Source organism: Pomacea canaliculata, linkage group LG3 (genome assembly GCF_003073045.1).
Source record: "Pomacea canaliculata isolate SZHN2017 linkage group LG3, ASM307304v1, whole genome shotgun sequence".
Lineage (NCBI taxonomy): Eukaryota > Metazoa > Mollusca > Gastropoda > Architaenioglossa > Ampullariidae > Pomacea > Pomacea canaliculata.
The window spans coordinates 23485774-23506666 of record NC_037592.1 but is presented as its reverse complement, the minus strand read 5'-3'; the positions used below and the strand labels follow the sequence as shown (position 1 = coordinate 23506666).

General features: G+C 37.0%; 2 protein-coding genes across 2 annotated transcripts in view; one reads left to right on the top strand and one right to left on the bottom strand.

The window, feature by feature from the left end:
• Window positions 1-18: 18 nt before the first annotated feature.
• Window positions 19-15355, bottom strand: LOC112559128 (ran GTPase-activating protein 1-like). Its single transcript, XM_025230108.1, has 17 exons — window positions 14888-15355; window positions 12546-12673; window positions 12280-12339; window positions 11811-11990; window positions 11321-11455; window positions 11008-11166; window positions 9239-9352; window positions 8677-8776; window positions 8112-8196; window positions 7841-7880; window positions 7186-7269; window positions 3288-3380; window positions 1523-1567; window positions 1293-1353; window positions 921-1009; window positions 546-670; window positions 19-294 (listed from the first exon to the last, which is right to left on the bottom strand). Exons 1-17 carry the CDS (start codon window positions 15072-15074, stop codon window positions 225-227), a joined length of 1755 nt encoding a protein of 584 aa, XP_025085893.1. The 5' UTR covers window positions 15075-15355; the 3' UTR covers window positions 19-224.
• A 577-nt stretch (window positions 15356-15932) lies between these two features.
• The window catches only part of LOC112559284 (WD repeat-containing protein on Y chromosome-like), a 29663-nt gene continuing 24702 nt past the window's right edge, over window positions 15933-20893 (top strand). The window contains 1 exon segment of the mRNA XM_025230396.1: window positions 15933-16484. Within this exon segment, the coding sequence (XP_025086181.1) occupies window positions 16095-16484 (390 nt within the window). The 5' untranslated portion in view covers window positions 15933-16094.

Sequence of the window (20893 nt, the reverse complement as noted above, 5' to 3'; positions counted from 1 at the left end):
ATGTAGGAGGAATAAGAATTTGTGATTCTCTTCAAATGTATTAACAACACTTGCCATCTCTTGAACAGCAATCTTTACATGATTTATACAGACATTAAAATCCAACATCTTAATACAGTGTTTCCATATTAAATAAGACTTTTTAATTTCTAATTAAAAACATTGAGAGCATTATTCCATTTCTTTCAAGAATCTTTGTCAGGTGCTGCTGATTATTGTTTTGACTAAAATGCATAAAGAGACTCCAGGATTTTGTGTCTGGCTGTTGAAGACTTCTCCAGCTGAGGATGAGGTCTGTTAAGAAAAATAAGAAAATAATTGTGATCTAAATAGTTAACCGATGACAGCATAACATTTGTGGATGGGAGATGTTAAAGACTTAGACATTAATGCACTGACAGAAAAATACTTTAAAATAACCTATACAAAAGCAATATAAAGAAATCATTTATACCCACGCCAAAATATTTCATTGTTTCTTATCAGCAAATGATGTGCTGAAGTGAAAAGTTCCATGAACGCCATTAATAAAATGAAAAACTAACCTGCTGAAAAAGAACTGGAAGGTGTCACGGGCACTTTTAGGGAAGTAAGTTTGTTTAACAATGTGGCTTAAAACGAGCAATGGACCAGTAATACTACTGGGGGCCTTGTACTTCTTGTCCTCACTCTGCAAATCAGATGTATGTTTACTAACAGGTTCATATAATTAAGGTGCTGTGACACTATATTTATGACATATGACAAGAACTGGTTTGTGACATTTTGATTTTTTTTTTTAACTCAAAGAGTGAGCAATCATACAGGGAAAGCTTCTTCATTCTCTGTAAAATAATGATTCCACATCAATTAAAATGAATAGTTGCCTGTATGTTAAGGAAAATTTGGATTTTATGTTACAAAAGCTTAAGTTTAATTACCTTCAACAGGCCAAGGAAGACCAAAAATGCATTTGGTATGACGGAAGCAGCATTTTCAATATTGTCAAATGCATGCTTTAGCAAGCCATCTATTTCCAACAAGAAAATAAAAAAGTCAATGGTCATCTATCTTCACCTAAACAAAAATGTGTGCATATAATCTACAATGTTTTACAGGTCATCTGCAATATACAAATGACAATGCACAGTATGAAGATGCAGTATCTGGGAAAAATTTTTTAAGCATGTTTCCCTCTAAATTAGCATTTCTATAAAGGATTGTGACCGGTGTCATCTACACGAGCATGGATTAATTGTAAAGTGAGCTCTGATACCGCTGTTAACAATACTATGAGTATTGTATTCTCTCACCTGCACATTCACAAGCTGCTTTCATGGTTTTGGCATCGTCTTCACTCACTATGAGAGACACCTGAACATAAATTTTGCCAATGAAACCATCATCCTAAAGGATATAAAAACATGGTGTATGCTGCAACAGTGACAACTAATCCTGTGTACCATTCATTTTCATGTACACAACTTACTCCTCTCTCAACATCATCAACGCTACTCAGGAACAAGGCAACAACAGAACTTACCTTGATAACTGTCTCCACTAACCGGTTGGGATCATTTATGTCTGTCTGTAAAGTTGAAAAGAACAAAATGAATGACAATTATGTCACCCTTAATATTTGTGGGAGGTAAACCAAACAGTTAATTCTCCACCTCTAACAATAAGACAGGGAGAGTTGACTTCATAACACATTGACCTGCTTCTGACTAGTAACCTGGGACTGAAGTTTTGTTGCATGGGCATTTTACACACTACTAAACCTCTAACCTCCCAGGAACTGGCCAGACCCAGGCAAGTTTCCTGCAAGTTTTGTCAGCTTTTTGACCACAAAGCAACTAACAGGCACTTTATATTTAGACACTTGACCTACATAGTTGCAGCCAGGGAAATCCCATCACTGCGCATGCCCAAAACAGTCTTATTTCCTGCATACCTTACCATGGAAAAATTAGAGGAAAAGAAAAACAAAAGAAATTTAACATTGGCCATCACCTAGAGAAGCCTATTTAACCAATAGGAGGCATGGATGCTTTTAGAAGAGGTTTGTGACAACCATGATAGGTTAAGTCATCATCTGTGACAACATGAGGTGCCAAACACATGTTAAATAGCTTTATTTTTATTTCCAATTAGTTCTTTAACTTTTGCGTTATTCTCATTATTTTATGTCTCTTTTTGTCATTTGAATGTCCTCAGTTCTTTTAATTTTACTTTCTGTTGTATGTATTGCATACTGGCTGAAAGTTGTAAATTTGCCCCCAGTAGATTTCCAAAAAAGTGTTAAATATGACTAGCAATAACAAGGTCAAAGGCTAATTTATCTACCATCTATAGAAAGTCATGACGATGAAATTTGAACTTCTACATCATCAAATGTATGTGTTGGATACATTATATCACAAAACATTTATTTAAAGATCCGTTGGCACAAACAAGCTAGCCACCAAATTAATGACTAGTCTCTAAGAGTTAGAGACGGGGAGAGCTGTCTAGCTTCGAGAGCGGATTGGCCAGCGAGAGGGGCCAAAACTTCACAAAAAAACTCAACCTTTACTGCACTTACAGATTGTACCAGCCTTTGCTGACCTACATCAGTGATTTCGTGGTGCGACAAAACTCTGGCCCTAGACTTTATCATAAATCCTTTAACCCTGACTGATTACCTGGGCACTGACAATCTTTCAAAAACCTGCGCTTAGTTCCTTAGTGGTGGGAGAAGTTTTGGTCACTTATTTTTGTTGTTATACATCTAACCTTTATCATATTTAATTAATTTTACAGTGCTACTTTTATAAATATTTTGATCTTGTCATTCATGCACAAATTCCAATATGCTTTGCACGTTTCCATCTATACAAGCATATACACGAGGACAAATCAATAATTACCCGAAATACAGCTTAAGCTTTACTTTAAGAAAATAAATTTTTGTGGCTAAGCAGCAAAGCTACACATGCACAGCTTCCTATAGTTAATCATCCAATGCGAGTTAACCACCCACTGATGTCTCCTTTAGTGGACTTAACAAGTGGGGTGAGAATGGGACTAAATGGATGGTGTCAATATCTGAAACTGGAGTTTTTAAAGGGTTTTAACAGTATGAGCAGAATTATGGACAACACTACAATGGCTTTTGACAGTTGTCTGGCATTTGCTTTGAATCACTGGCTGTCAAGTCTATCTCTGCAGCTCTTTAAGCCCCTCCTGATAATGTTTCAGTGCTGGGCCAACAAATGCAGCTGCAATAATGATAAATACTGACTCACCCTTGTATCCTCTATACTTACACCAATGGCTTTTTTCATTGCTTCTACTTTGTCAAACCCAAGTTGCTGCAGCTTCGATGGAGATGGAAAAGACAGGAAATCTTCAGCAGATACCTTACAAAGAAATAAATGTGCAAACAGGCCTCTTAATGGGTTTGCATATACATATTCTTATTGTACTATCGCAAAAAAATTCAAGGATGATTTATAAAATTTGTCATGTTTCCGATCTTGGTCCTCTGCATTTCATCTGTACACATTGCTTATTCTAAGGAATGTTTTCTTCACAGTAAATAACAGTAACATAGCAGTTCTTGCCATAATACTATCTTTTTAGTTCAGTGTCACATTTTCTACATTTGCAGTTTGTTTTTAGGTCTCATCCTACCACAAAAACATTCGTCTATTCCCAGTTTCATTGAGTAGATTGAATGCAATATAGATTTACTACACCACATTGCTTTCAGTGCCTGAATTGTAAGTCTTCCTAACTAATCTATTCACCGATCTAAAACATCATGAACAGCAAGATCTCAGGATGTCTTTCTGCTCTCTTTCATACGTCAGGCATTTTTTACTGTCACAGCAGGAATCTTTTATGCAGATTGCACAAGCATGTTGCCATTAAAAAAAAAGAAGACCCATGGTCCTCTGCTTGTTAAACACATTATCTCCTCCTTATATACCACTCGTTGAAGGTAATAGGTTAAAAACTGCAACACAGTTTAGACATATTTCAGTTCTACCACTTTTTAAGAGTTTTTAAGAGTTTGGCACTGTGTGCTTACCATTACTTTTAACAATTCTTTCTCCTTTCTCGATAATCGAAATCAGAGAAATGCTGTAAACAATCAAATGTCTGATCCTCTTGAAGTTAAATTTGGTGTTTCTCAAGGTTGAGTATTCTTTTCTCCATATGCAGAAACTATCTTTCTCTTCACATATCCCAATCATGTGAAATGTTTGCAGATGACACCACAATACACACACACCACCAACAGATTGAGCCACTTGCTTCCCTCCTTCAGCTAAGTGTCAGTGAGCTTCAGGCTTGGACAGAATCAAATCAAATGTCACTTGACCCCCAAAAAACTGAAGTCATGCTTCTAATAACTAGACAGAAAAACCTTCCCACCCCATTTCCAAGTATCCATACTGGCATTCAATAATGGACGTACAGTTCCACAAACTCATGAGTGTTATCATCGAGAATAACTTATCGTGGTCCCAACACATGTCTGCCACAAGCAAAAGTATCTCAAAGAAAGTCTACCAGCATTCAAGAATTAAACATTTCCTAGACCCTCACACAAAAAATCTTCTACACTACTCACCTTCAATCATTGACTACCCCTCCACCCTTAGAGACTCCACCAAAGGAGCTTCCATGAAACCTTTAGCAAGTATTCAGAAGCGAGCAATTATAGCCATTCTACTAAACCAAAAATAAACCCAAATGACTTCACCTCATGGCATTCTTACTTTGAAAAAACAAATTTAAGAAATGCATCTTCATGTACAAAATGCTGACGGGTAAACTATCGCCAAGACTCACCTTACTATCCAATTACTCTCGAACTACTCCAAAACTTAATATTCCCATTCCTAGACCTTTTAAATCTAGTCTAAAAAAACTCAGGAACCGTGCTGTGGAATAGTCTCCCTATCTTAAGTGATCGACCTCCCTGAACCACTTTTTCGATGGCATTTACTAAAATATTTGCAAAATTAGACGAGGCATCTAGAGATACCTCCCAACTCCAAAGACCCTTGCAAATATATTTATCTTAACCACCCCTTTTGTACATATTCACCTTCTACTCTCCTTTGATATCTTACCTTATTTTTATTACTAATTATCCTTATAGTACTTAATTAGTTTATTCTTTACCTGTAAAGGGTGAGAGCTAAATGGAAAAAAAAAAATCTTCTTGCTTATTTTGCCTCTCGTTAATAAAGAATTGTAGTTGTCCAGGCTTTTAAGGTTAACTGGGAGAACTATCAATGAAGTAGCAAGATTTAAAAGGAGTTGAAAAATAATTAAAGAACCCTCACACACATAGAAAATCCATTTTCTGAATAATAAAGCACATGTGCACATCACTGCATGGTCAGAAGTTCTGTTTAAAAAATTGTAGAATAAGTTCAGAGCAATATAAATTTTTGTAATGAATGCAGTTCAAATGAAATTTGTGATAGGTAGTTGAACCAGAAATTGTGAAGGCAGTAGTATGAGCAGCAGCAAAGTGAAACTGTCCAGTCAATATGAAAGAACAAACAAATCAGCCACAAAATGTTACAGAAAAAAAAAAACATGAACACTCATAAAATATACCAAATAACATTTTTATTTATATACATTCTCTTCCTTTACTGTAGTGGTTTTTTTTTTAAATAAACACTTTCTTAAAATCAGCCTTGTCTCTGTGCCTTTAAAACAGACAATTATGGACGGGGGAAAAAATACTGATCCTTTCACTTGAGATGGATCAAAGTCTCACACCATTCAAAGAAGAATGTAAAATGCCCATTTCACTAATTAGAAAACCTGCATTTTTCAGAGTGTGAAACCATGAATCGGGCCACACATGGCAGAGAGTAAGAAACAATTTAAACTTGTAAGAGCAAAAATGTGGAGATAAGGAATGTAGGTTAGGTTTTAGAATAATCTCCAAGATTGATATTCAATATCTGTCTACTGAATTACTCCAACTCACATGGAATGTAACACTCAGCAACAACAGTTAAAGGCCATATGTTGCTTGCACACCAACCTATGCCTTTTTTCAACAGCCAACACATTTGCTAACTATCCAAAACCAGATGGTGTGTTAACACATCCTAACAACAAACTGCTGTACACCCAGAACTTGCTAATGTTTATATCCCTTCCCCAACTACATAGCCAAGCTAGAGAAACAGAGCTCAGGTTGCACTGCGACATCAGTGTAAGAATTATCACCAGTATTTGCAAAAGGACACAATATAAAAAAATTCTTTTAAAAGATTTAAAATGTGGTCAAATTAAAACTGCGGCTATGCTGCATATCTGAAAGCTGTCCCACTGAAACTGCTACAGTAATTTACGATGTTAAAGCTGCCAGGATGCATCTATCTTCTACACAACACTGGCAATATTGAGGAAAATGACATTCTACCAACAGGTAGGACTAAAGCCAAACAGCATCAGGAGAGGGAAAGCTTGCCCAATTCATCACTGAGATCAGAACTGATGGATCCCTGAAATGTAAAGAAGCCAACTTTAGGGACATCTATGACTGCTGATAAATAATTAGATTTTTTTCCCCCACTTTGTTCAATGATACCATTTTCTGCAAGAATAAATTAAAGCTTCACATGGGGTGCACACATTCTGCTAGGGAAATAAAAAAGAAAAATGTGTAAGCTCTCCCCTAATATAAAAGACCTCTCTAGCCACCAACCTTGTGACCTTTGACAGCCAAAAAAGTTGCTTATCGGATGCTGGTTAATGAACACTTAAAATATTTTATAGGTCAAGTGATCCACAAAAAGAGGTACATACATTTAAGACAGTGCTGTACCAAAAATGCAGACCAGGGTTTTCCCTTACACAACACCTCTGCCTAAATTCCAAATCCTTTTGACAACTTAGGAAGCAACATCAAAAATGCTAAACAAACAACAACCCTGAAAGCATTACATTCCTACAACACTGAAAAAGAACCAAACAACAAGATCCTGGTGGCTACAGATACGATGCTTTGTAACTAACAAATGGTGAAAAGCCCAGGCCATCAAGAAAATGATGCTGCCAAAAGCCTTTTAACTTCTTCCAGCACATTCTACATCTACAAATCTTAATTTTTTTTAAAACTTAATGGAGTTATAGGTCGAATAGTACAAAAAAATACATAAAAATATTACTTTTTTCTTTTACCTGTTTTGATGGTGTGATGGCTTTGCCTTTTACTTGCAATTCAGGATCCTCATTCACTTCCCCTTCGGTATCTTCTTCAGGTGGCTATAGAAAACAAGATAACAAAGAAAAAAACAAATCAATGCACAATACATTTTCAATTATGAAACAGTATAAATAAAATAGTACAGTTAATAGATAACACAATGGACTGTTAGCCATACATTCTACTTCCTTGACTTTGGAGGAAGTGGATTCAAGTTAGAGAAATGGCATCCAGACCCATGGGTGAGCCAGTCAAATAGTCATTTGGTGCAGCAAACCTCCCCCAGTCAACCCAGCTATCACAAGTGGATACCTGACTCCAAAGAGAATTAGGGAAGGTAACGCAGTGAGGGGGAAGAGATGGGCACTGCCCTTGCACACACGCAGCTGGCCCCCAGAGAAGTGTGGTCTTAACACCTCACTCACTTGATGCTGGCAACAATCTTGTAAATATTGGCATGATTGCATGAGATGAAGCACCAAAACTTGTAGTGTGTATCAGCTGCCACATCTCAGGATCATACTCCTAATGCTATTGTGTGATGGCCTTTAGAGTGAATAAAGAAAGCTCGAAAAAAGAGAGCTATTTTTGAATTATTCACAAAACTAAATATCTGAAGCAAATACTTACCTCATCTCCCTCTTCATCTTCTGAACATCCTTCATCATCACTGAGGAAATAATAAGACTCATTAAGAAACAACCACCACTTAGCAATACAAGCCTTTTAAAGAAGAGGATGGGGGAGTGTTTAGAGTAATACCTTGCCCTAATGAACAGGTCATAATATTTTCCTTAGTTCATAGATTGGTTCCATTAATTCATGTTTTCTTTGCTCATACATTTTTACACAGTATTTTGTTTTGGAAATAAAAATAAAAATTACAAGCAAGCAAGGTCACCTAAACGAAGCAAGTGCATTCAGTTTGCCCACAGCTTCCATCGAGTCCCGTACCAGCTCAACTCCTTCATCTCCTAACTGGTTAGCTGAAAATGGAAAAAGATGACAAATAGCACAAAAAAGCTCCTTTCCAAAGTATACGACTGGCTGACCTCCCATGGCACTGCCAGTAAGTATACAGCTGACTGGTTAACCTATCATAACACTGCCAAACAAAAGGCTTTTAATAACTGTGTTAACCTTCTTAGTACCACATAAAAATATAACAATCCAATGACTGGCTAATAAATAAAGACTGTGAAGACAACAGTGGGTGAAATTTGTTCGTTATTATTACTGCTCTGAGGTAAACATGTTGCAATAAAAGTAAGTAAAATCGCCTTCTTGTCTTCCCAGCAAAAGCCATGATCATGGTCCATCATGCTAAGAGGTTTACCATGCTTCCTGTGCCTTATAAATGTATCATCCACGTAAAACTAATGATGCTGTATCATGGTAATAGAAATTGTCTCTGCACATCTATTTAAAATACAGAGAATCAGAATGAGAACATTTCTCAAACATACCATTCAAATCCACAAGTTTCAGGTTGTCCTTGTTTGATACACATTCTGCAACGGACAATGCACCAGGTTGCTTGATCTCATTGCCACTTAAAATAAGTTCCTGAAACCAGTTCCCCAAAGAAGTCTTATTAACTGGTCTGTTAGCCCTTACAATGATGCTCATGTACACATTAACATCACTGTGTATACATCAGTGCAGCTCCTTCAGCAAGTAAACACAGCAATCAGCACAAAAATATAGGGAATGGGAGTGTAGGACATTGTTCATTTACTAGATGAGCCTTTGATTTATAAATAATTTTTAAAAAGTTACTACTTTTAACAAAGAAACATGAAGATAGTTCGTAGAACTTTAGGGAAATTCCAAAACATTGGAGGTACCGAATTTCCTTTGGTTTCATTTTTTAAAAAAGTGCATGATGGACTAAGGTACAGTCTATTTCTGCTTACTTTTAACTTTAATTATAATCCTGTCCTACTGTCATTAAATTTTTTTGAAAATGCTTAAAATTTGTGTGCATCTTGACGTCAATGTCACATAGGTAATGAGTTAATGCTTCACCTTCAATTTACTGTGGCTGTCCTTCAAAGCAACTGCCAGAGCTTTGGCACCCTCTGTTCTTACAAGGCAGTCGCCAAAGTTTACAACCTCTAGATTCTGCAGTTTAGGCAAAACCTGGAAAAGTTTAAAAAAAAAAAAATTATATAAAATTTTAACAGCATTTAACTGTCAATGTTTCAAGTAGCAGATGACCTAGCAAACACAAGACATTCACGTAATAATTATTCACATCTTTCAAAATTTTAAATTAAAAATGTTTCAGCTAATCTGCCTTGCGAAACTGAATTTTGCTTGAGTAGATAGCTTGTACTGGACAGTTCTGTTCCTCTGCCTAACAGGCTAAAGGGATCGGCTCTCCCTGATTGGTTGTGGGCTCTGTCGTGCAATGGGATTACTTTCTTAACAAGCACTTGACCACACCTAATTACAACACTCACTCAGTAAATACATCAATATATATATATGATTCAAAGAATGTATGAAAACAGTACATATATACAGAAATAGTTGACATTTAGGTTCACAGTTAATTCTTAAAACTTATCTCTCCTCGATGTCGCTCACCTCATAAATGTTCACAGTTAGTAATCCAATTTTCAGTTTTATTCTGATATTCAGTTGTGTTCACAGTTCACAATCCAATGTTCACAAATCACTTCTTTACGTCATCAATAATCTAAGTCTAACTTGTCCTGGTGTAGACTTCCAATACACTATACATTCACCTAAGTCCAGCAGACAACTTTCTTACATTTCCTCGAGACTGACCTCCACTCGCTAGCATGCAAACTCGGACAGTTATGTTTCTCATGCTGTCCCAGGCTGAGTTGCCTCTCCCTACCTGTGGTTATCTCTGGTCACCCTTAGACCTTGGACCTACTCAGGGAAGTTCACAGGTACTAAAACTAGTCTACTCCACCGCCTTGTGTTTAGGCCGGCAGATCCCGTGTCACTGGTCAGATTTATGGCCCCACCTTGACCATCCTCTTAAGTCATTAGCCAGCTTGACCAGTTCACAGTTGGTGGTCCAAACTCTAATTAAACTTTAACCAAACATTGTTAAAAGTAGGAAATAAATTTTGGATCTATTGGCTGGATTCCATTCCGCTGTGTATCATTCATTTCGGCAGCAACCTTGAGCTGCATTGAATAAACTGATCACCCTCTTGCACTTTCATATGATAAAATTTTCTCCATATTCTTAAGATTACTCAGTTTTGTCCCAGTATTCTCTGATGTCACTAACCTAATTCTCTGGAGTCGTTACTGTTACGTCTACGGTGATCCAGTTTACTGCCGGAATGCAGTTTTCGCACTGTTCTTCCTTCTACATCGTTGTTAATATTTTGTGATCTTGTTCTACATCTTTGTTATTTTTTTGTGATCTTGTTCAGCTCAATAAGTTCGCATGTGGCTGAGATAATGTGCTTTATAAATTCTCACTTTATTAACCTTATCCATCATGCTAGTCCTTTTTTACACCCTTCCTTTTGCAATATCATGTTACTCTCAGCTCTTGTTATTTGGTTCCTCTTTGTGTTTTCAGTATTTGAGTGCATTCATTTAGGAGGTTGTTTATTCTTTTATAGCTCATATGTTTGTTTTTCTGTCCCTTGTATGCTGTCCATGTTTCATTCTTGCTCTTAAGTTACTTCTTAGGAGTGTGAGTATGCATTTTTACAAATTTTGCATTTTTTATTATTACTGCACACACAATCAATAAGTAAGGATATGTAAAAAAAAAAAATATTTCACACAAAATCTTATACCTTTGCCATTTCTTTTGCTCCTGTTGCAGTAAATGTGTTGTCATTTAAGTTGAGAACACGAAGATTGGTGTTGACAGATATGGCATCCACAAGTGCAGATATACCAGGAGGGTTGATTCCATTCTGAGGCATGCACAGTTCTTCCAGTGTACCAATGGTCTAAAAATAAAAAGGGTAATGAAAGCCTTTCTTTTCACAATCATTGGTGAGAGGGTGGGGGAGAAGGATCCACAAAAATAGCAAGTTAAAAATTATCAGTATATAAGGTTGAAACTTACCAACAGCTAAATGATATCCAAAGAAGTTCACCTACCTTGAAGGCAGCAGCTAAAGCTTTAGCCCCATCATTTTCCAGACGGTTGCGACCAGAAACAAACACGCGCAGTGCAAGAGGTTGACCAGCAGCCACGCTTTTTCTATGGCACTCAAGTAAACACTCAGACAACATCTGTCATCAGAAAATGTTAATTATTTTTCTACACCTTAACAATGAAGCATCTATGAGCAGAGGTTGAAAGGATAGTCAAAAACTCTAAATCTTTACAACAAATCACTACTACCCTTGTCAAATGCTACTTATGATGCTGGTCTAGCTCTACAACATTTAAGCCATCGTCTTGACCTAAGCTATGCAAATTCATCAAGGATGAAACAATGAATGACTTCATTTCTCTTGACATTTATGCATATATAATTTCAGCGACACTACTTATTAGAAAAAAAAAAAAAACAGGTGGGGGAAGAGGGAATGGTTAGCAGCTAATGAAACTGTCACTCTTTAAAGCTAAACAAAATTCACTCACTTTTCCACCACCAATGCCCAAACCATTATTGTTGAGTAGCAGTTCACGAAGACTGAAGCAGCTAGAACTCTGAAGGAGATCTACAAGCCCCTCTACACCTCGTGGACCAAAAGCATTGTCACTCAAGTCCAGCACTGTCAAATGACAGTTTGCAGATATAATGGCTGTGCCAAGGTGTTTCTGGTAAAAAAATGAGGACAAATTTTCAGTGTGATTGAGTCTGCCATAACCCCACAGATGTGGTTTAAAGTGTAAATTAATAAGGTTATTTCATAATAAAATCATAAATAAGACAATCATTTCAGCATAATTTTCTGCAATGCTCATACACTTGAAATTCATTTATAAATTGAAAGTGTATTAACTAGATCTGAACGAGACTGTAATTTGATTCTATTATTATGGAAAGCTATAATGACATGATTTATTTTTTGCTCTTCCTTCTGCTTCATATAAGCTATCTTCTCACCAAAGCAGGAGGAATTTCTGTCTTCAAGCGCCCAGTAAACATATCACTCCAATAAGCCCTCTGGAAAACAAGGTAAAACATTAAAAATATATTTTTAGCATGAACTGGCATTTCATTCTAAATGATAAAATTATAAGCAATAAATTTCAAAAACCTGCCCTTAAATGCACATACATATGAACACACAATTATAGTCTCACTACAGAAAACTGGCAAAATACACTGCTACAATGCTTCAACTATACTAATAAAGCTTATATTTATACCTCAAATTCTGAATGCTTGCCCAGGGCACTTGCAATAGCTTCAGCTGCTTCTACACCAAGTGTGTTACCCTCCATGCGCAATGCAGTCATGTGTGAGCATTTCAAGATTTCTTCTATTATGCATTTCGCTGTCAAAAAGTGCAAAAAGTAACATTTTAAAAAACTACGTATATGTCCTATGTTACTGAATAAAAGTTTAACTTATAGGTGTTTATTGAATCTGTGGGTGGAGCAGAGGAAGTCAAAGATCCACAAGCAGAGTTATTAGGAGAAACTAAAAATCAAGAGCTTATTAAAGACTTTCTGCATGACGATGACACTGAAGATGAAACTACACTCTACAATACGAAGGCATGTGTAGGATCCTGGAGACTCAAGGTGATGTCAAAAGAATTCAAGAGCTAGAGACAATATCGAGTATCAACCTAATAGGCAAACTGGACCCAGGAGATGTTTGAGAACCAATCATTCCAGAACTTTCATTATAAGAATGTCAAGACCATGGTTCAGTAATTGTTTAATGATTTCTCCATGGTCTTCTTTGGGGACAGGGATGATGACTGATGATCTGAAACAGCAGGGGACAAGAGTTTGAGGGATTTGAAGATACTGCGATGACAGAATTATCAATATAAGACATGATCTCCATCTGTTCATGAATGTTGGCACAGGAAAATGTCATAGACTCCCAGGTGTTACAGGCTAGACAGCCTTGTAGCTTATTTGAAGCCTTCTAGCTTCACTACCTGATGGCCTTTATCTATGGTTTGGCCCACTTGAGCTGCTCGCTGAAGGAGGGCAACAAATACATCATGGTGCAGTTGGAACAACTGAGAAAAGAGAAGTGTTTAGCACAGTGATAACAGCAGATCAAATGTAGCTTCCCCTCTGATCCTAATGTCTATTTGTATGATGCAAGAGAGCTCAGTTGACAAACTGGTATGATCAAGACTGCCGAAAACCAGCACAGGCCCTGGGGCAGACAGCTTTTCTGGACCTTTTGCATTAATCATTAACTGTAATCATTTACTGTTTCCAGTATAATCACAGTATGCTTACAAGTTATAATCTGACTGGTAATATCTACATTTCATCTAGTAATGTAATACAGACATCAAATGCACACAACCAGAATATCATATCACTGAATAAAATGAACATTTTATAGCTGTGTACTTGAGGCCTGCAAATGAAGGAAAATATATAAAAATGGATGAAACTCATCACACCTCTTCTAAAGGAAAACTCCCTCGGAAAGGAAAGAGGCCTGACGTGTCACTAGTGGATATCAAAACCCTGACAAATTATTAAAGAAATGAAGATTAAAGACAAAGTTTATATATCCTTCACCCTAATGGGTGTGTGATGTCACAGCCATCCCAGATTGGGCTACAACTATTGGAGGTAGCAGTAGCTCTAGTAGTGGAGAGAAGCCTACACTTTACAGTACTCTTTGAAGTCTAGCTTTTGTTTTTTTATCTCGTGCTATCTTTTCTTTTTGCTTTTCACTCAAGGCTTGTGATGGTACATGAGCAAGGTCTAAGCTTTCCTTGATCCAAGCAAAAGGTAGAGGGAAATTAAGTGGCAAGTCAAAGAGGAAGGCAGGATATTATTTATGAGTTGTTGAAACTCCACCATCCAGTCCACAGCCATACCAAGAAAGCAAAGGCAGGGTGAATGAACAAATCAATGTCCAGCGGCCTTCCAACACAAAGCACACCCAGCAAACAAAATAGCACTGCCTACACCTCTCTTCCCCTGCCAGCCCTCCTCATTACTTAATCAGGCCTGGGAATAGCGCAACTTGTTTTCCATTTCACATAGTTTTTTCTAATGTACATTCCAGAGTCTTTAGCACAGATGCAGTGTACCCATCAGTGCACGACACAAATGAAGCGACACCACAGCTTTCCAATCTGTCTTCGGACGTTTGGAGGGATTACTTATTTAGAGTTTAGATTACGTTATCGACTGGGCGAAGCAGACGACGAGACCCCACGCTACTTTATGCCTACCAAAAGTACGTTATTGAAAGAAACACATGCTCAAAACTACGAGTACTGCATAATCTAAATCAATTTCAAACCAAATATTATTGAGAAGATTGTGAATATTAACTGCTACTGAACTCATACTATTCGCTTATAGTTTATCATATAAGCGAAATTAACTGTTAATTATTTAAGCATGATTAAGAATACATGCCAAAAGGCAGACGTAAAATGCCTTTTTACAAAAGCATGTGAGCAAAAATTATGCTGAATACTTTCGCTTTCCAAAATCCATCCACCCCATGCTCAACACCGAGGAAGAACATAGCGATAATCATTGCAAATACTTACCGTCCTCTGCCTTGTCAAGCTTCAGACCTTTTCCTTTGAAGCTAATTTCATTTTGGAGTGCAACTTGAGTCTGCGCCTCTCCATTATCGACGTTCAGACCTTTTCCTGTAAAGCTAACTTTATCTTGGGCCTCAACTTTAGTCTGTGCCAAACGTTCTGTAACTTCATCAATACTCGCCTCTGCCATTTTCTTTTACACTCCTATTTTAGCTTGTTGATAACGCGTTGATGTCCACTTATGAAAATGGCGCTGAAAAGAACTTCTTCCGGTGATCGATGTGTAGAAAAGCTACATTTACAGTTTCATCCGCAAGGCGTATTCTACTTTCGGATCTTCGTGCATACAAAGGTCGACCTAAAATAGCAGATTAGGAAAACGTTGGTGCTTAAAGACCGCAATAATGTTTCATACAGTAATATTCAGAGGACATTCAAGGAAACAATGTCCATCAAATCACATACAGATCGTCGTTAGGATCTTTTGCATCTTCTAACAACAAGAGTGCATGCGCCACTTCTGACCGCTTTGTGAATGATCAGAATGATACTAACCTACACACTTTCGTGAAAGAATGAAAAGTCAAAACTGTAACACGCGCTGCTGCATTCTCTAAAATTGTTACCACATATGATATAATGCCGATAAAGTTGCAGAAGGTCGACTTATATATGGGCTGTCTATTTTATCTATACATATATAGCTGCCCCGAATGAAAAAAAATTAAGTAATAGCGATCGAATCATCGTCCATGACAATATCGACTTTCTCTCTCTCTCTCGGGAATCTAGGAAACATGTTCTGACACACTTTTTTTCTTTTCTTTTACTTATTTATCTCACATGCTTTGCTCACCCTCAAGTAGGTATCGGTACCCCGCGGATGAATACATAGACAAGTTCACGAACGACAACGAAAATTTAAATAAAAACAAATACAAGAATTTTATGTGTATGTCACGTAAGGTAATTAAAATCCTTTTTATGAATATTGTTGCTTATGTTTTAAAAGTTTCATTAGCATTCATTAATTTGATTTTAATTTACTGAGTTACTATACTGCACGATACCGATCCCGATCTGGCAGGACGGTGGTACCCTAAAGGGATCGAGAGGGGCCGTTTGTCCCGGTGTTCAGGATATATAGACACATCAATAATGGCTTTGCTATTTACCATGATTTTTTACTTAGAAGTTAAAAATAGTCAAAATGACAACAATGTCTCAACGTGGAGCACCACTTATTCTGCCGAAAATTCAGATTAAGAAGAAAGCTATCCGTCCCAGCTCGGCGGCTGCAAAGTTACAGACGCACTCTTCGTTTACATCGGGACTATTCGATGATGTTGCGCGACCCTCTACAAGTTCTAGCCATCAGGAAAGCAGAGGAATTCTTGGGCAAAGGCCTCACACTCAGGCTGGTGGACCAAAGCAACAATGGCAAAATCGTCTTAGAGAGCAGCCGAGACCCGAAGACACCATTAAACATCATACACGTCGGTTGACTGTTGGGGCAGTTGATGGAATTGCCGAGTCTGAAACAATTGTAAGGCCGGGTGGACAGATACAAGGAAATGTTCAGCAGCAACTTAAAAGCAAGGTATATTTTCAACGTTTTTAACAGATTATTGAAATAACGATGAAACACCATGAACTGTCGTCTGCAAATGCTGTAAGATAGGGGTTAATGTTGTGTATGTTCCGAGATGACGAAGAGCTGCTTTTTATTTTTGTGTTCACAAAACCGTGATTAAGACCGCTGTTTTCCTTTATGGCTGACTGATTGTAGCGGAATGTGTGGTTGAAAAATAAAGTTACTGATTAAACGATTTTGGTTTAGAAAGATGGCGGACTTTTGTTGTAGCAACTGATCGGATTTCCTTTTCCGTTACTATTTTTACTCTGTCACACGACTAAGTCTCCATACACAAAGTAACCGTGAATATAGTCATACATAATATGGACGTGAAGGCAGAATAATTTTACTTGCAATGTTTGCAGGCTGTCTTTTTTTATTTAAAATAAAAACGTGAACTTTAAACCTTCCGCTGCAGCGTACAACCTACATGCAGTTGCAGCTCTGCGCACTTTAGTCGAAGGCTGGAGGTGTGCGCATCGGTTCGATACCCATGTGGCACATCGTAATGTAATCCCCCAATTTCCAGATCTCGCTATTGAACCAGCTAGCTGTTGACTGGCCCCTTTTGGACTGCCCTCGACAAAAAAATGGACGCAAGATATACACGTTTAGTCAATGAGTCAGTCTCAAACATTACTCTTTAAGACTTTAGCGATAGGTGGGATACAGTACTTTGTTACACATTTTAGTAGTGAAAAGTGATGCTAATTAATGGTACACAGATATAGGTTTGAGCCCATACACAAAAACCAAATACAAGGAGAGTGCTTTTAAAAATTGTTGCATTTGCCTTGCACTTAAAACAGCTATATAGTTTAGCTTACTTGTTTTGTGCTATCTATCCAGCCCTTTCTGCTGTGCATTGTCCACAGGTTGATGATTCTTCAGATCTCTGTTATGTGCTGCAGGCACACATATAATTTATCGCTTCACAGGAGTAGCACACCCGGCCATTTTATTTGCTGTCTTGGCCAATAAAGTCTAGCTATATATTATATAGAGTATACTCTGAAGTAATGAACATAATTAGTCATAAACCATGTTAAATGTCTGACAACAGTACACTGTGATCCAGTCATAATCCAAGAACTGACCACCATCCAATCAAAAAGTAAACTTTATATCATAATCTTCAACATACTTGATCAGCACATTTCAACAAAGACTGATCGCAATTTAAGTCTCTAGTTGGGTTTTCATTTTTATTTCGATTTGTACCCAGGCAGCACCATTTCATGTCTTCAGCCACTCAAACATGAGCATAATTAGAAATAAGTTCATTCTTCAGCCCATTCATAAATGAAATAATGTTTTTTTATTGATTGAATGATACAAGATATTTTTTTAGAGTTATCTGAGTATTAGCTAGCACCATTTACTTGGGAAAAAATCCTCAAGGCTTAGTAAACATTTCTTTTGCTTTGACATTTTTAAAAGCGATCATCTGGATAAGTTTGTGAGTGACTATAATTGTATAACCTTAACCCAAGATAGTATCTTATCATGGATACAAAGACTAAATACCCTCGATCACTTTAAAAAATCTAAATTATAGGTTTTTGAAGTAAAGATTTATCTTTTCTTGTTATATAGTTGGTCACTGAAAACAAAAGCTGTTTTTTGCTGAGTACCTTTAAAGCCAATATCAGATTTATTGTGTACATATTTCTTAAACTTATAATTAATACAATCAATAATTATTACATATAGTATGCAGGTTTGTTCAAGTCTTTTTAATTAAACTATCATGACAGAATAGTTACCAAATAACCCGGCCTGTCTTTACTATTTTTGTAGCTTCACCATTCAGTGACTTTTGTGTCTGTAACAGAATTTTATGTTGAAGAGATTAATATTAAACCCTCGAAGAAATGGTGCTGCCTTGACACTGTTCTGAGTGACTTTCTGCATGTGTTTCAACCAGTTGATTACTATTATCATTTTAATCAGTGTCTGAAGTACATTGTTGCACCTTGCGAATGTATCTTCCCTGCAATGTCAGCCTCATTAGTGCTTATGCTTGACAGCACAATCAGCTAAAAAAGCTTAAAGGTTTAGTAAGGTGCACATTTTTTCGAAAGATTGAGTAAGCTTTAATGTGAGATGCTATTTCTCCTAATTCCTTCCATTCTCAAACATCACCATGAACAGAAAGAGGTCAAACTCATGATATCCTGTTTGTCCACGAATACCCCTAATAACACATCTCCCAATTCTTCCATTGGCAGTTACCATGATAATGAAAAGGTATTCATGTAAAAGCCTGATATCTGTGTTGTTGACTTTAACCTGTACAAGGTGATGTTTATTATGCAAAAACAAGCTTGGAGAGCATGATAATTAGGGATAAAGGAAACTGTACAATAATGCCTACTTACAATAATGTGTGGTAGCTTGCAAATGGTTATTCTGTTATAGCGTGATAGCATCAGTTATATTGAAATGAAAATGAGCACTTGAAAAATGGTTCTGCACTCGGGTCAACAGATTTTTAGTCCCTGAATTTGTTGTATGATTTTTCAAGAACTTATCCTGTTTCTTGTAAAATTAATTCATTTTAACAGTTAGTTAAAAGCTTTGATACAACTAGTGTATTTTTGGTGGGATTTCATATGCTGTTAACTCACTAGAGCATGGAATCGCATACAAAGCCTCAAAATCAGTGCAGTCAAAGAGCAACCATATACAGTTTGCAGTTTTAATCATACCAGAAAGCTGCATGCAATGCGTTCTTGATGTAATTTATTTTTTTTTAAGCCTCTATAAGCTCTCTCATGTTGGAGTCACAATGGTTAATTCTAGCCAGAAATGTTAAAAATTTCACCCAGTACAGGTGTAGTAAATATTTTATACTGTTCATCATCATGAAACATGCAACACTGAGCATACCACTGTCTTCAGCATTTTACAGCTTGAAGTTGATCGTTGTTTTGATGCTTGGCATTTTCATGTATTTAACATTGTTGCTAGGGTGGTATGAACTGTAATGTTATACTAGACTTATTTTGGCCACTCTACCAGAAAATGATGGATGGGTAGATTGTGCGTGTAGTATTGTATTCCCTTGTTAATCAAGAACACCCCACACATCAATACTTAAACACCACCAGGCAAGGTGATACTGGCACCTGTGATTGAGGAAGGACTGATTTCCAAGGTTCATTTACTCTCATTAAAGGGCAATGTGGGGATGGAGACTTAATTTTCTTTTCCTGCCTCTTTGGGCATCGATCAATTTCCAGCTTCTATTGTGACGTAAATTGGTTCTTAGACCCTTCAAGACGCAGTGGTGACAAAGGGAATTCTTCATTTCTCACAATTGTTTTGCCTGATCTGCTCACCGTTCCAGTACTACCACAAAGTTATGCTCACAATCAAGAATAGACTTCTACTTCAAGAAGGGGGAAGATAATTTATCTCAAGGGAACCACATTTTTTTTTAAAGAAGTTCTTCAGTTAGAGTTGGTTATATTTGCTGAGCTCTGTGGAGTTGCTAGTGTAAGAGTGAAGCACTGCATGCAGCTCTCTTTCTGAGAGGCTGCCCGTCAGTCTTTAATGATGGATGTCATGAGAAGGAGGAAGGAGGTGAGAATGCTATGAGTCTGGTTTCATTACAATGTAAATTTGTTTGGAGACTCTGGGACTTTGTAACCAAGGAGATCAGACAGCTGTGACCTATACATCTTGCAGGTTCAGTCTTGTGATCTTTGTGCTGTTAATCAGCTTACAATCATCTTTGGGACTGTAGCTTTTCAGACACCATCATCAGTGTGGGCCACAGATTGTTTCAAGGTGGCCTAGTTGAGTTTTAGTTCAGCATTACTAATTAATTCAAGTGGAAATTTCTAAGGTTTTTTTTTTTTCAGTTCTACAGTCCTATGTTATGAAGAAGAGAGATCGGGCATTCAGTGTTCAAAACTTTAAATCAATGTGATTGAAATCAAGCATATTATTTTGCCAATTTTAGTTGTGACTTGGACAATGTCTTCTTGTTTTCTCTCATGATTTTGAGGACTGTGCAAAGTTTATTTCTCTGGAAAGAAATTGATTGCATCAAGGACATCTTGAATTTCAAGGGGTCTTTTAATTTTAAAAAGACAAATTATTAGTCACGATATTGCCATTGAGTGAGAAAACAAAAAGGCCTGATTTGCTTTTTCTCAACTTATGGTGTTTATGTGCAGAGAAAATGACACATGTAATTTAGGGTAGAAGTTCAAAACAGGCATGATAGCCACCTTACTGTCTTTAGTAAATGAACAAAAACAGCTTGAATGTGAAGTCCAATGGACAGAAAACAAGGCATGTGCTAATTTTAACCAAAAATATCCACAACTTAAAAGAAAAAAATGGAGAAACATTTTTGGCAG